The following is a 17,633-nucleotide window of genomic DNA, read 5'->3' as shown; positions in this document are numbered from 1 at the left end:
TTAAATGATAGAATTATTTACATCCATGGACCTATAATTCAGTACAGCCTTGGAGCAAGTCTAGGCGACGATAGGCAAGAGACTGTTCTTTGAACCTCCGCTATTGGAGATTTTCAGTCTTATTGTGAGTTTTGTTCAGCGGTTCAGTCCATGTTGGATTTATTCAGTGTATATACGTTTTGACGATTGGGTCAATCCATGTACATCTTCTGAGTGATTCAGTCCATGTATTATGTGTGTGCATTTGATAGGTCCAGTTCATTCTCTATGGATGTCTTACTGAGTGGTTCCACCCAAACTTCATGGTGTCCCCTCGCAATCATATTGATATAATATTCCTCAAAATGCATAAAACCAAACTCACTCAACCTATGGTTTGTTGTATGGTTCAATCCGTGTAGGTCTAGCGAGGTGTTCAGTTCATCTATGTTGGTTAAACCTTTCATTCTAATCGTCCATTTTTGTTTAATCCGTTTCCATGCGATGGAGTGCATGTTGTTGATCCACGAATGTTAAACTGCGTTTCAATAGTTAAGTAGTCTGTATGTTCACATCTCCGGGTATGTAATGAATTATATTCTCAATCACACGACATAGACCACGGCAGGGTGTATCAAAACAAACATTCAAAACATGAAATACAGTAAAGCAACTCCAGGGTACTGTAAAATCTGTTCGCTTTATCGACAGTTCGTAACTCGCGAAACCGGGTCCGCCATTTTTACCATCCCTCTATTCACATACACGCACATATCATTGACTGCATGCAGTGCGAGGACACTGTATGCAAAAGTGACCGACAAATAGCAGCTATTTTAACATCAAGACGAGTGTCGAGACATCTAAATGGCAAACTGATTTCGTGGTTAGCAGGATGAATACAGATAGAACGTTAACAACATTTGTCACATGACCCTAAGAGGCTCCTCGCGTCCGCGATTTGAAATTCTTCATTGATGTTGGGAGTTTATTCCTGTGTTCTTACATGCTGATTGTTAAAATTTTAGATCTCTTCTCATCCTTCAAAGCTGACAAAGTTAAAAATCTAAACAGGAATGGCTCTTTTCATAGCTATGCTAATTTGATTTTCGTCTCTTGATTTTCTTTTCCATTCAAAAGATAACTTTTATATCCTGTGTCTTAAGAACACTACTTTCCGAACGAGCAGTCTGTTGTCTGTTAACGACATCCAGCCAACAGTCCGGCCTTGGGTGTGTTTTTATGACTGCCGATATTTTAAACCGAGAATTGAATTATGAATAATGAAATTAGAGAACATTATGACAGCGTTTTATCAGTGGTAATTTTCTCTAAACTGATAAAAGCAGCGGTAACTTGATTCGACCGTTGCTATCTCCTCTTTCTAGCGGAATGACACGCTTGAACAAGTGAGTAAATCGGTTGTCTAATCACTCTACTATCGGCGTAGTGTTACACAGAGATGATCACCCGCGGATTAGCTGATAGGAGATGAAACACTTACGTCACAGGGAGATATTGTGCAGCGATGGTAATACGATATGGCTGTATAACGTTCGGGATGAGCTCATACAGGACCAAAGGAGGTCTAAATATAACTTGTGTGTCCCCGCGGTGGGTGGACTGATGTTGAATATTATTATCGTTGCTTCAATAGTAATAATAATTATTCTTTAACAATAAATATATAATAATCACGATATTAACTTGAATGATAATGGTAACAGCATGTAACAATACCAAACAATATCGTTTGTATTATATTTGTCGTTTCAAATAGCTCAAATAATTATTTTTGTTTGTTTTTTGTTTTCAATAACTAGAATAACATAAAATATGATAGATACAGTTTTTTGTATCATTTGTTGTTTTGAATGTCTAGATTAATAATGAAAATAACAATGGTAGTAATTACAGTAATAATTATAATAATAACTATTTACATTAAAAAATGTTTAAAAATCCATTTCAACACAAATGTTTATTATAATGTTGAAAACTCATATTTGGTGATGATAGTACCATCACCAAACTGTTATTAATATTCTTTTCATTCTTGATCATCTAGCACAGAATGGACACATCCCACTGATGACATGCTCATCTTGTCAGCTTGTCAATAGATTAACTTCTTTTGACCATGCCCACAAGGCCTGTTTGAATCCCAGACCAGAAATAACAATAACACCAGCTTCCAGTCCATGCACACATGATCAGTCCATGGTGTAGTGGATAGAGCGACTGCCAGCCCAGGGAGTGGAAGGTCTGGGTTCAGGTCCATGGCTGTGTCAGACCAAATATTGAAAATGGTTCTTGTTTTTAATCTGCTTGCTACTCAACAGAAGGGATGAAACATTGACTGGCATCAAGTCCCTGTACTGTGTTTGAGTGGAGTATTTGCGTTAAACTGCCGCAAGTGGTCTCGATGGGCTATCACTATAATACTGACAGAAGTACTGTAGTTTTGTATGTTTGTTGTTTAATGCAGCACTCAGCACTATTCCACCTATATGATGGCAGTCTGTACATAATCGAGTCAGGACAAGACAATCCAGTGATTGAGATCAATAGCATCAATCTACATAAATTGGATATGACCACCTGATCCCGTTAGTCATATGACAAGTATGGGTCACTGAAGACTAAGTCTCACCCATATCTTCAAGATTTAGTTAAGACAGTACCAGCAGACACACATACACATCATTATGTAAATACAATAATATTTTAACGTGACGTTAAACCCCATTTCACCTCACGTCGGATCACAGACAACCCCCACAGTTATCCTACATCATTATCTACCAGCATCTCCAGGGCATGCAGCACCGGAATGGTTCCACATGTGTGATGGTATTGTCAAACATGTCCTGAGTAATGTCATATAACAACTTGACTGCATGTGCTCTGGAGAAACACAAGGGGGATGACATGTTCTGTTCATTCAAGCCACTGGGGAATTCTGGGTAGATTGTGTCCCCTGTAACCTATGGTTTTCACGGTAGATGACTAAATGGAATCGACTACATGGATCAGTGGTTGCATTTGTATGTCAACATAGTAATTAGAACTAAATGAATAATTATCGTTACTAATGTAGAAGTACTTAATAATTTATGTTTCTTTTGATGATCAGATTCAGACTTAAGCCCTTCTCAGAGATATGGCCTCGATAGTCACAAAGTAGGAAACGCTTTTATTGAATAATTTATTTTCATTAAACCATTTTCATTTAATTCTTGACCCAATGTAGATGCTTAGTGGACAGTGTCTAGCAGTGACCCATTCTAACTGGTCAGGTCATCATTGGACACATTGCAGTCTGACATTGTTCCGATAATCCATTAATCCAAGGATGCAGTTTGGGGTTAAATAAAATGATTAGATTTCATGTTAATCCTTTCCGTAATTTCATAATTTGTTTTTAAAAACTGTACCAGGCAGATATGGACAGTTGCAGTACATACATTAGATTCACATGAAGGATGTTGTCTGTTAGGGGACATAGTGTCTCTGTGTCTTATCAAGCATTGGGGAGGGAAGAAGCTGTGACTTGGGATTGATGTGGTGGAGACGCCATCAACCAAGTCACTGAGGTTTTCCAGGCGTCAGTTTGCCTGACAACTAGTCTGTCATACAGACCCTGTAACAAATATATCCCATGTAGCCCTTGCAAGTCTGTAATATATGGAAAGTCTGGATTACTAAAGTTTGTGGAAATTGAAGAATGTCTCTGGGTTCCTGTTTATTATATTTTATGAATTTCATTTAGGAACTGTCTTTTCTGTCAAATATGTTCATTTCAGAGACGAGATGTTAGTCTGCCTCACGATAAGCATAATTTTCTTGGGACTGATTTGAACCCAGAACCCTTATGAGTTATCAGTTTTGTTCCACTAGACATGGGGAGCCTGAGACATAGTCCAAGGATTTATCTAGGGGCTGACATGTAGATCATCAACTTTATATTTAAATATAGTATCTGTCAGTACAGTGAGGACCTACAGACAGACTTGCTCCACCCCAGGTGCTAACAGGGAATTATCTATGGGTCACATGAAAATCATCTAAAATCAATTAGAATGGACTATTCTTATGATACGAAGGCTTGAAGTCACCTGTTCATTATTTAACCCAAATCTACACATTTTAGTTAAACTACTATTAAATAAATTAGAAGATAGCACATGTGTCGGGACATGACAATTGTTGAGCTATGCTAGTATATGATAGTATGTGGTTACAGCCCTGTCACATATTCAAGATAGATGAACACTGACTCCAAAATACTCTAACTTTTCTCCAGCTGACAAATTGTATTCAAGAACTGCCACATGGACTGTATAGTTCCATTGAAAATGTGTTTGGTCGATTTGGTTTAATGAGCCCCCTGCTTGGACTCTGAAATGATTCACTGAACACTGGCCTTCAATGCAAACATATTGGCCTATCCAGTGTATAGTGTCCATAGAGCTGGCTTTACACCCAACAAGCTTTAATCTCTTTGTGCCTATATTTCAGGGATAAGTACAACCTGCTCTATCTTATTGTGGGCCTTTGACTTCATTATAGTGGCAAAGGTTAAGCAAGTTCAGGCTAATAACATATAATACGTTTGTAAACTGTCAATAATGTTGTTCCCCCATTCTTCCACAGGGTCCCCCACAGCCAGGGCAACCTTTCAAGTTCACGGTGTCGGAGTCATGTGATCGTGTTAAGGAGGAATTCAGCTTTTTGCAAGCCCAGTACCACAGGTAAGGACAAGCTTGGTCACTGTCTGACAGCCACAGTGATCATCTCAAGTACGTCGTGGCCACCATTAAAAAGTTGATCATTGAGTGCCCCTGTGTCTTCAAAGAATTGCATTTGAAACTTTGGTGTGATTAATGTAAAAGAATCATTTTCTTACACAATTTGAGTTCGGGTATTGAAAGCGATCATTCATTTGTGTGTTTATTTATCAGAAATGAGAAGCTGGTTTCTATTTTAATTATATTTTAAAAAAAATTAAATTATTTTTTAAAGGTAAAATTTGATTGTAGAATGTATGAACCATGACATCCACTGTGGTGACCCTGGTTAGAATAGTATGCCTGTCATGAAAAGCAACATCAGTAAATAAATCAAGTGCTCATGCTATCAACCTCTGGTTTCCCAAGTTTCAGGATTGATTATTTACAGGCTTCTGTGAGGAATAATTTTGCCAAGGCATTAAACAACAAAGAATTATAATTACTTTAGAAGTAAGATTAACCTTCATCAACGAGCATGTACTTCATCATGTTTGTAATCATGCAAAAACTATTGCCTCATTTCCAAATATTGACTCCTATTGAAAGTCATATCAAACAGATCTGGTACATTAGCCAATGTGAATCTGCTACCATCAAGCATTGGAACAAATGAATGAAGTAAAATTGCAATGATGAACAAACTGCCCCTTAAACACAGATTCCAGCATTCAACACGTTTCATGTCTTTGAAATGTACATAAATGAGAACATCAAATAACTAACTCCACAGAAAGATTCCACTCGAGGAAAAACCTCGACAGAGCCCACAGAGCAGAACATGTTTATTCTTTTGAAGCACTTGTCAGCTTCAGCATTGAACTCACTTCTTATAGCTAAAGGCCATTATTATCAGGTTTGGCCTGTCGAGTTACAACTGGTCAATTCAGTGAAGCAGACTTTACAACAACCCCACGGCTGTGAACGCCATGATGCTAGTCAGGTCGTAATTACTAGTATTCAGTTCAGACAGGTTGCAGAGCTTGGCTATGTTGTGTGGACGTTCAGGAACACTTACAGTCTCCACAGCAGCACCATCAGTCAGGGATAATTGTGGTCTGCCATAAGTAACAGTAAATCTTATCCACATGCGACTCCCAGTCTAGGAAACAGAGAAGAGTCAATCAGTGTAGCAGTGCATCATGATCTGGTCATCCAGGAGGGTTGATCATGCATGATCGGTCCAATGATTTGGAATTGGATGTGGTGTACGGGTCAAATGTCGTGTCAATTTCACTGTTGTGTCCAACCTACCGCCCATTGGTGTAAATCATGGAATTAGGTTCATGACTAATAAATCAATGATGAAGTCACTAAGGGACTTAAAGATGTATCATGGGTAAAAGCAAAGGGCGTGTTTGGTTGTGAGTTTCCTAAATAGGGCTTGGGTTGGCAGCACTCAGTAATTTCGTGTAATCGACTACATTTTTCTTGTTTGTCTGGGAATAAAAAGGTTCATTATTGATTGATGCTGAATTAAATTGTTTGTGTTGCTTTGGTGAATTTGTTATTCTCTCTGTGAATTAAAGTGTCATCTTGATAAGAGGTGAAATGACAGTTTTAACTATTTTGGTACATGTGTAAAATTAATTTGAAAATTGTAGTTGAATAAAGAGAAGTAACTATTTTTATCAATGATTCTAGTTTCCAATTATTTTACAAGGAAATCACTAATGAATACAGAACTCTAATATCTCTGGACATTCATCGGTTGTAATTGATCAGGTCTCTTACTATTGTAAGTGTTTTGAGGTAATATCATCAAATTTGTTTTATAATGAGAGATACATATTGAGCCTTCACTTGAGAAGGTCTTGTCTCTATGAGGTGACCATTTTAAAAATTGGATGATATTTTACTATTACATCTCTGAGTTTGGTTGCATTCCATCAGTGTTCAGTCATGTTGTCCACTGATGAACTGGTATGCTACATTCCATGGATTCCAGATAAAGTTTCTAAGTCATAGTTTAAATATATTTACAGATCCTCTTGTTAATTGTATAAATTTGACATCTTTTGGAATGTGAGTGAGTGACTTAATATTTTACGTCACACAGGCAATATTTCAGCCATATCGCGGAGACTTTTGGAATGTGAATGATTTTCGAAACTATTATCGTCCATAGTTCATGTTATTATAATTGAATGATATAATTGAATGCGCCTTGAGCAAGCACTAGTTGCCTGGATATGTGCACTATATAAATATCCTATAATAATATAATAATATTCATTTTCTTTTTCTACACTTTGCATTACAACCACTTGTGTGCAAAAAGACATTACATGTTGATGTGTTTAGTAATGGAACCTATCGGGATGTAATGGTGAATGTATTTGATAGATAACATCAAGGGGTGCGGACATGCTATGTGGTTAAAGCGCTAGGTCACACCAAAGATCTATGTTTGGTAGCCCTCATTTGTAGACAATGTGGGAAGCCAATTCTTGCTCCCCTTTAAGATATTCCTTGAATGCTGCTAAGAGCAGCTTAAAGGTAACCATGCTCACTTAAATACTGTGTTTGTCTTCGCTCAACAGTCCAAACATGCTGCTTCACATACTCAAAGCCATTTGCATGAGCAGTAGACCTAAATGTTCTGGCAGTAGAAATGTGAGTTTGAATGATAATTGCTTATGAATATTAGAAATATTGTTTCATAATTATGTATTTATATTAAACTTTGAAACTTAGCATCCTAATTTTGCATTTTGGTCTCAATTCCACCAAAGGTCAAGGTCACCAGGGTGACAGAATTAAAAATTTATTTCAAGTTGTCTGATTACAAGACACTATCTGACAGTTCACATATAAGACTGTTTTCTACAAATTGAGATGGATTATTTTATAAATTATTCATTATCATCTATTTTATGTTTCACTCATACATAATCTAATGGCATGCTTAATGTTAAGGGTTAAAGGTCAAGGTCAGCACTGTTGAATAATGAGTGGTGTTGCATTAAGATGAAATGGTAGATAGAGCTATTTATTGTGTTGATATCATTCGTACAGTGTTTGAATATTCAATATGATGTATAAACTGTGGAAACTGTTACAGTTCAAATCCTCTGGTTCTGGATGATATGTAATCCTGAAATAACTTATAAAAACACTGAAATTCTAATTCAAATTGATGTGTTGAAGACACCATATGGTGACCTGGATTCATAGGTCTGTCCATTCTCATGGCGCCAGTGGTGCATCTGAGCATGCAGTTCCTCATGATTACAACTGTAACACTGCAGTAATCAAATGATTCTGTGGCCTTGTGGAATACAGGCATTGACTATATATCACAGCTGCGGCATGGCATTAACACTGTAACTGACTAGTAGGATAACATTTTTCAGAAGTTGAGCAACTGGTAAATATATTCATGTACAAATAAAAGATGGTTATTTGCAGAATAATTTTCGTTATCGTTTACAGTCCTCAGTGAATAGTCCAGTTGAATGGCTCTTATTAAGCATATTGGCTATATTACTTCCTTTGGTGCTGTCGGTGATGTTAGTTAATATTGGTGTATAGATGGGTACCCAGTGGGATGTTCATACAAATATAGGAACGTGTGATTTTGATATTGCACAGAAGCCAGTCACCACAGGAATCACCTTAGGGAGATGAAAGAGGTATTCGCAATGATGTTGTGTAAACATTGGACATAATTTCCTTTTGATAGTAGTCTTGTGAAGTATTTAAAAAATACACAGAGGAATTCATGAAATAAACATTGATAGAATACACCCAAATAGAAACTAATTGAAAGTGTTGTGGGTTTATTCGGCATAATATGATGGGTTGGTATATCAGTCATTTGAAATGTACCCCGTTGTGACTCAGCTTAGAATTTGTCCCAACTCTCTATTAATTGTCAGGAAGAGTCACAGACATGAATTTTGAAGTATTGTACGAGAGATGGTGTATTGTACAAGAGTTGTTGTACTGTACAAGAGTTGATGTATTGTAGGAGTGAGTGAGTTTAGTTTTATGCCGCACTCAGCAATATTCCAGCTATATGGCAGCGTTCTGTAAATAATCGAGTCTGGTCCAGACAATCCAGTGATCAACAGCATGAGCATCGATTGTATTGTAGGAGAGATGGTGTATTGTACTAGAGTTGATGTATTGTACCAGAGTTGATGTATTGTACCAGAGTTGATGTATTGTACCAGAGTTGATGTATTCCTTCATGTTTCAGCCTGAAGCTGGAGTGTGAGAAGTTGGCTCAGGAGAAGACAGAGATGCAGAGACATTATGTAATGGTAAGCTGACATTCACACAAACCAAGTATATCCGTGCAGAGTTACATCCCTAAATTGTCCCAGGATCTGCAATGTGAAACCCTATGTTATATAAAACCCTGTGTTATATGAAACCCTTTCATGTAAAGCCCTGTGTCATGTGAACCCCTATGTCATGTAAAACCCATGTCATATGAAACATTGTGTCATGTAAAAACCTGTGTTTTGTGAAACCCTGTGTTATGTGAACCCCCATGTCAAATGGAGCCTCTGATGATGTCATATGAAGCCCTGTGTCATATGAAGCCCTATGTCATATGAAGCCCTGTGTCATATGAAGCCCTGTGTCATATGAAGCCCTGTGCACAGGGGCTTGTAATGCTAAAAACTGCCATCAAGGTATGTACTGTCACTAATGGGGTCTTAGCAATATATAAAAGGATTCTTTTATATAGTGCTGAGACCCTGTTAGTGACAGTACAAACCTTGATGACAGTTTTTAGCGTTACAAGCCCCTGTGGCCCTGTGTAACCAGGTAAAGGTGGTTACTCTGAATTACAAATTGACAGTTAACTTAACAATACAGCATTGATCAGGGTTTTGTTTCACAGAATGTTCTTAGCACTAAGACCATCCAACTCCAGTATTTTAACATAGACTTCTTACTGTCAAAGCACTAAGATCTTAGTTTGACATAGTACCCAGTTTCCTATGAAGAATTAACAGTATACTGTGGCCTAAGAATCCTGTTGGCATGTCTATACATGTTTCCAGGAGTTTTTTAAATTAGTTACATTTGAGAAAAGCTGTCAGATATTTTTATATGATTATCACATACACATGTATGTTGCTCAAGGTCAGATTTCTGAACTGAATATATGGCAGATTGTCATTACCTTGCAAGAGTGGCAGCTTGAAAGAAATCATTTGTTACATAAATATCCTACAAGACACAAAAGAGACTTATATCATATTCAGTTAAATTATATCTGTATCTTAGGACCAGAAATTTGCATTTAAAGTACACATTATTTTGCAAAATGTTGACAAAAAACTTCCCATTATTTTCTGTTTGTCTAGTGATATGAACATGATGCCATTTCATAAATGTTATTTATGTCTTGTCAGATTGGCAGTTTGACATGTTATAATGACAGATTTTTGTGTCATAAAACTTTAATAAGATCACATTTTTCTGAAGGAAATGAGTGCATTTGTGGTTATTATGTTTTGTAAAAGGAATTATGTAATGAGGATGTATATATTTAAAAAAGTGTTGTCTGGGTTATGCAACACTTACCAGATTGGAAGACAGTGAAGTTAAGTATTTACTCCCAAATCCATATTTATTTCTGGAAAGTAACATTTTTTTGTCAATATCACTTAGTACATCAAACAGTGTGTTCAGTGGATCTGATGTAATCAGTCTTTGTTCCAGTAGCCTCTACTGATGCTCTGATGAATTTTTAGCAGCCATTATAGAGTGTACATATAAATGTTATTGGATATCAAATTTCTATTCAAAATGTCAGCAGTATGTTCCTTTGATGTGTTAATAATTACACAAAAACATTCATAATCAATCATGTCAATATGCAACCATATTTATTTTCATTTATGGAACAGCATTCTTTAAATTTCAAATAAATAAAGGGTTCTTTGACATACTATTTCTGGATTACAGAAAAAATACTGATTATGATCGATTACTGCCTGGGTTCACAAGCTGGTTCTGGCCAATGATTGATGATATAATCCCAACATATTTCTGAAACCACTAGCAGTACTAATGTACTTCTACATTAATACGGGTTATCACATATTCATGACTGTTTTGTCAAAGTTCAGAGTCATGAATTTCATAAAACTGCTTTGGATATTTGAAAAAGCAGTAGTTACAATAGAAGCGCATGCTTTACTGAATACAATCACTTGGACCTAGCTTCTTATCCATTACTTTACATCTCACTTACTTTACGTGTCACTTACATGATTGGCCCCCTCCGTATCCCCTTGGCACTTTGTACAACCCCCAATCAGGAATATCAATCCCCTCCCCATATCCATCTTCAGCCATGATTACAATGTGGGACACGTCTGTTCTTACAATCAGTGAGAATAGTATCTCAAGAGCTAAATGAATAATTTAGGAACTCTGCCTTGTTTTGGATCTAGCAACTTGCATATGAGCCGAGATAATTTCGTCCAAGAGGCCCCTTATCTTGCGTCTAGATAGATTTCCTCTTCCCTTCCTTCCTGGTTTTGTCTAATCTGTAGATGGCGAGCGCTCATACCCTGGCTGTCGATATCGGCAACACAGAGGGCCCGAGTTTCTCCTTAATTTTCTGATTACAGCCAAGGCTAGTCTTGGATGCATTAAACAGAGCTGTCCATATTGATTTTTACTTGTCGCTTTCATCTTTCTCCTTCCCTGCTCAACCCAATCATGTCAGCCCAATAATTATATCGGGCCGTGCATATTGGCTTCCAAAATGGAATTAATTTGTTCTTAACACGAAATGTCGCCTGCCTGGGGCTGTGGAGAGGGTTTGTCTTCAGCTGGGTTCGAACCCAGATAAGACCTCCTTCTCATCTGTTTGAATTGAGGGAATTACAATTGGTTGTAAGGAGACAGCTACGAGATAATAGTGTTTACATTTTTATGTAAGGTGATTACCAATGTAAGCTATGCAATTGTCCACTGCCAATGTCAATCTTCAAAGAACACATATTTGAACACATAAACAATAACAGATTCACCCATACTTGATGTTAGAATTGTGGTGTGCCTTAAATAGTATAACCAAACATTTAATTTTTTGTAGATTTTTAACATTTTAATGTGGAAATAAAATTTTTAAGTGGATACAGATCTGACATTATTTGACCTTTGGATGAGTTTCATGTCTTTGTAATCTGATTCTAATTGTGGTCTTCATGTCATTGTTAATTATCCCAAGACGTTCTGGTTAAGAATTAGTGTTCAGCGAACCATGGTTGTGTTGACAATATATATCATCTGTTGACAAAAGTAATATGTTAAAATATACATCATCAATACACAAATGTACAATGTTGGCAGCATGCATCATCGTAATGTGTTGACAATATGACATCTGCAACTAAGGTTATATGTTGACAATATGTTGTGATAAATAGGTAAATGTTAGCAATAAATGTCATCTGCAGACAAATGGACATTGTTATCCCCCGCAACGGGTATTGCGGGGGGTATTAAAATGGACTCCGTCCGTGCGTGCATCCGTCCGTGCACATTTGTCTTTTCCGGAGCAGAACTCTAAAACCGTTCAATATTTCTTCACCAAACTTGGCACATAGATAGATCTGGTGGTGTACTTGTGCCTTTTGGTAGTTTTGGAATTCTGAATAAAATATTTTTGGCGTTTCCATGGCAACAAGTTTGACTTAGCCTGAAATTGGTGGTTGTGCTCTTTTCCAGAGCAGAACTCTAAAACGGTTCAAAATTTCTTCACCAAACTTGGCACATAGATTGGTCTGGTGGTGTACTGGTGCCTTTGGTAGTTTTGGAATTCTGAATAAAACATTTTTGGCATTTCCATGGCAACAAATTCGACTTCGACTGAAATTAGTGGTAGTGCTCTTTTCCAGAGCAGACCTCTAAAACCGTTCACTATTTCTTCACCAAACTTGGCACATAGATTGGTCTGGTGGTGTACTGGTGCCTTTTGGTAGTTTGGTATATTTTATCTCAGTTAATTCTGGACATGAAATAATGTCAGATGTTTACATGTGGAGGAATGCACAGAATGATGCAGATCCTAGATTTTTAGCAGTTTCATGGGACTGCCAGAGATGTGTATGGTGCTGAGAAGCCACTGTTTAATATTGGATTAAAACCACAACTATCCGCATCCTGGCAGTTAAGGGACACAACTCTGTCCTGCAAGTTGTAGCAAGTTAAGCTGTAAGGGATAATTCATTCACCCTGCAAATGTTTCTGAGTTGGAAAAATATATGCTAGGTACATGATTCCCCTGCCAGCGTGTCAAATAGATAATAATCTAGATTACATTTTCTGGAAGGAAGCAATAACCTCAGTATATTTAACAACAGAACAAATTACAGAATTTCACCTCCAATGAAAATGTTCATTTTTATTAATTTCAAGACTAATTCTGTTCCTTTTCTTTCAGTACTATGAGATGTCCTATGGGCTCAATGTTGAAATGCACAAACAGGTATGTGTGTCTCATGTGTACCTATGTATTTAATATTAATGAATTCACTGGCAAATGCACAATCAGTTGTCAAAATATGTGGCTGATTGTACAGCATTGTTACCTGAAAATGTGGTAAATTTCTAATTCCATCGACTTACTGTTTGTCTGGATCAAATGGCATAGGGATAAGTTCATGCATGTCACCGGACTGACCTGCTTCGATGGAGTTTGTTGATGTCAGTCACTGGATTGTCTGGTCCAGACTCAATATCTTGCAGACCGCAACCATATAGCTAGAATATTGTTGAGTGCAATATTAACAACAAACAAAGTGGGTCAGATATAATTATTGAAAGGCATTTATGAATATTGCATAATGCAGAAAAAAACGACTTTCACTCATTCTTGATATTAATATAAACATAATGTTGTTTCAATATGTTTCTTGTAAAAGAAATGTAAACTTTAAAAGCAACTTGCTTTGTCAACATTCATTTTACAATATTTGTCACGAAGAGGGCATTTATGTGTTTTGCCTTTAAAAAGCATGAAAACTTAAATCCCAACCTCACATTCAGCAGAAATGATGTTTGTTTATGGTGAACCAATAAAACTGAACCTAAATTCTTTCCTGAATAGTTTTATTCTCACATGACAGTCAGAGTGTTTTTTATGGTTCCTTCATTACAATCAGTATTAGCTGAAAGATCGAGCGCTAAGTCATGATAATAGACGGAGCAGGAGAACGTCCCGAGATCAATGGCAACAAAGAGCTTGTACATGTATGACCAGGGACACTTGTAAAACTTTCAACTATTTCTTGTTGGTATTGTTAATATTTGCCATCAGCTTAATATATCACCTTTATCAGGCGCTATGTAAATCAAAGCCTAGGGCCTCCGGCGCTGTGTGAAACAGGGAATTCATTTTATATGACTTCTTCAAATTCAAACACGAACCAATTGTACACGCAAAATTTGGTGAAGGCACGTTGCGTCTTGCTTATACACAGAGGTAAACTTTCCGGACATACAACAAACAGAATATAGTGAAAACAGAAAATGTGAGGAAGAGGCAGTTAACATCCAAACTGGCGGCTTAGTTAATATTTGATCAGTTATGTAAACAGTTGTACACTTCGCCTATTAGCGATGCTACCATTATGAGTCGCAGGAATGATTTATGTGGAGTTGCAGTGATATTGACATGCTGGAAGCATGTGACGGGTTCGATGGCCGGGGGGACTCTGTCACTTTGATGCTCATGTCCCCCAAACACAATACTGTTAATACCGTTACTAGCGTCATTTTACGTTTACCCTGAAGACAAGAAAATATTTTGAATTTAGTATCTTTTTCTGGCTGATTAACTGGAAAAAATAAGAATTTTCTTAAAAAATATACAAAGCTGCTTTGTAACTGACAAGTGGTATTACTTCATGAAACGTCTTGTTTGTAGAAGAGTAGAGCAAGTCATGAACAGATTACATGTTGTTTCAGTGGGAGTGGGTGTCATGTTTGTAGATGAGTAGAGCAAGTCATGAACAGATTACATGTTGTTTCAGTGGGAGTGGATGTCATGTTTGTAGATGAATAGAGCAAGTCATGAACAGATTACATGTTGTTTCAGTGGGAGTGGATGTGATGTTTGTAGATGAGTAGAGCAAGTCATGAACAGATTACATGTTGTTTCAGTGGGAGCGGATGTCATGTTTGTAGATGAATAGAGCAAGTCATGAACAGATGACATGTTGTTTCAGTGGGAGTGGATGTCATGTTTGTAGATGAGTAGAGCAAGTCATGAACAGATTACATGTTGTTTCAGTGGGAGTGGGTGTCATGTTTGTAGATGAGTAGAGCAAGTCATGAACAGATTACATGTTGTTTCAGTGGGAGTGGATGTCATGTTTGTAGATGAGTAGAGCAAGTCATGAACAGATTACATGTTGTTTCAGTGGGAGTGGATGTCATGTTTGTAGATGAGTAGAGCAAGTCATGAACAGATTACATGTTGTTTCAGTGGGAGTGGATGTCATGTTTGTAGATGAGTAGAGCAAGTCATGAACAGATTACATGTTGTTTCAGTGGGAGTGGATGTATGTTTGTAGATGAGTAGAGCAAGTCATGAACAGATTACATGTTGTTTCAGTGGGAGTGGATGTCATGTTTGTAGATGAACAGAGCAAGTCATGAACAGATTACATGTTATTTCAGTGGGAGCGGATGTCATGTTTGTAGATGAGTAGAGCAAGTCATGAACAGATTACATGTTGTTTCAGTGGGAGTGGATGTCACGTTTGTAGATGAGTAGAGCAAGTCATGAACAGATTACATGTTGTTTTAGTGGGAGTGGGTGTCATGTTTGTAGATGAGTAGAGCAAGTCATGAACAGATTACATGTTGTTTCAGTGGGAGTGGATGTCATGTTTGTAGATGAGTAGAGCAAGTCATGAACAGATTACATGTTGTTTCAGTGGGAGTGGATGTGATGTTTGTAGATGAGTAGAGCAAGTCATGAACAGATTACATGTTGTTTCAGTGGGGAGTGGATGTCATGTTTGTAGATGAGTAGAGCAAGTCATGAACAGATTACATGTTGTTTCAGTGGGAGGGATGTGATGTTTGTAGATGAGTAGAGCACGTCATGAACAGATTACATGTTGTAGAGTGGGAGTGGATGTCATGTTTGTAGATGAGTAGAGCAAGTCATGAACAGATTACATGTTGTTTCAGTGGGAGTGGATGTGATGTTTGTAGATGAGTAGAGCAAGTCATGAACAGATTACATGTTGTTTCAGTGGGAGTGGATGTCATGTTTGTAGATGAGTAGAGCAAGTCATGAACAGATTACATGTTGTTTCAGTGGGAGCGGATGTCATGTTTGTAGATGAGTAGAGCAAGTCATGAACAGACTTTTTGTACATGATTGGTACAAATAATAGTAAGCACCTTCCCCCAAACATGTACACAACTATACATATGTTGCTGCAATAACAATTCACCAAGTGTTCCGTTCTACTGGGAAACCAGCTTTCACCGAACTTTGATTAATGGGTACATTTCGTTGGTATGATCGATGAAAACCTGGTATTATCTGTTGGTATGTGGATATGACCAAAAGGGGTATCATCTGTGTATAATCTGTAGTATCATCTGTGTATGATCTGTAGTATCATCTGTGTATGATCTGTAGTATCATCTGTATGATCTGTAGTATCATCTGTGTATAATCTGTAGTATCATCTGTGTATGATCTGTAGTATCTGTGTGATCTGTAGTATCATGTGTATGATCTGTAGTATCATCTGTGTGATCTGTAGTATCATCTGTGATCTGTATCATCTGTGTATGATCTGTAGTATCTGTGTATGATCTGTAGTATCATCTGTATGATCTGTAGTATCATCTGTGTGTATGATCTGTAGTATCATCTGTGTATGATCTGTAGTATCATCTGTGTATGATCTGTAGTATCTGTATGATCTGTAGTATCATCTGTGTGTATGATCTGTAGTATCATCTGTGTGTATGATCTGTAGTGTAGTATCATCTGTGTGTATGATCTGTATAGTATGATCTGTAGTATCATCTGTGTATGATCTGTAGTATCATCATGTGTATGATCTGTAGTATCATGTGTATGATCTGTAGTATCATCTGTGTATGATCTGTAGTATCATCTGTGTATGATCTGTAGTATCATCTGTGTATGATCTGTAGTATCATCTGTGTGTATGATCTGTAGTATCATCTGTAGTATCTGTGTATGATCTGTAGTATCATCTGTGTATGATCTGTAGTATCATCTGTGTATGATGTGTATGATCTGTCTGTGTGTATGATCTGTAGTATCATCTGTGTGTGATCTGTAGTATGATCTGTGTGTATGATCTGTAGTATCATCTGTATGATCTGTAGTATCTGTGATCTGTAGTATCATCTGTGTGTATGATCTGTAGTATCATCTGATCTGTGTATGATCTGGATCTGTAGTATCATATGATCTGTGTATGATCTGTAGTATCATCTGTGTGTATGATCTGTAGTATCATCTGTGTGTATGATCTGTAGTATCATCTGTGTGTATGATCTGTAGTATCATCTGTGTGTATGATCTGTAGTATCATCTGTGTGTATGATCTGTAGTATCATCTGTATAATCTGTAGTATATACAGATTGTGTATGCCTTAGATAACTGGTTTAACTGTGCCACCTAGGTAGTGAACATCTCAGTATTCAGAAAAAAAAGAAAAAACAATTCTCTGTCAGCATTGTTAAACTTCTTGCATCAGCAAAGCTACAGTTTCAGAAAAAATAACCCGCATGACAAAAAAAGTACTTCAACAATATTTCCTAGCTCATCATATATCACTATGACAGTAATTTTGCCTTCTCAAAGAATCCTGTCATTTTCC

The 17,633-nt window shown here is 37.1% G+C and overlaps 1 protein-coding gene across 1 annotated transcript in view; it reads left to right on the top strand.

The window, feature by feature from the left end:
- LOC124290983 (transducin-like enhancer protein 1) overlaps positions 1 to 17,633 on the top strand; it is an 80,695-nt gene that overhangs the window by 9,932 nt on the left and 53,130 nt on the right. Inside the window, exons 2-4 of the mRNA XM_046727843.1 lie at positions 4,636 to 4,733; positions 8,974 to 9,037; positions 13,192 to 13,236. Of these exons, the coding sequence (XP_046583799.1) occupies positions 4,636 to 4,733; positions 8,974 to 9,037; positions 13,192 to 13,236 (207 nt within the window). The remainder of the gene's footprint in view (positions 1 to 4,635; positions 4,734 to 8,973; positions 9,038 to 13,191; positions 13,237 to 17,633) is intronic.

This window comes from Haliotis rubra, unplaced genomic scaffold, assembly GCF_003918875.1.
Source record: "Haliotis rubra isolate DU_JTF1 unplaced genomic scaffold, ASM391887v1 Scf48, whole genome shotgun sequence".
Lineage (NCBI taxonomy): Eukaryota > Metazoa > Mollusca > Gastropoda > Lepetellida > Haliotidae > Haliotis > Haliotis rubra.
This window is presented reverse-complemented; position numbering and strand designations above follow the sequence as displayed.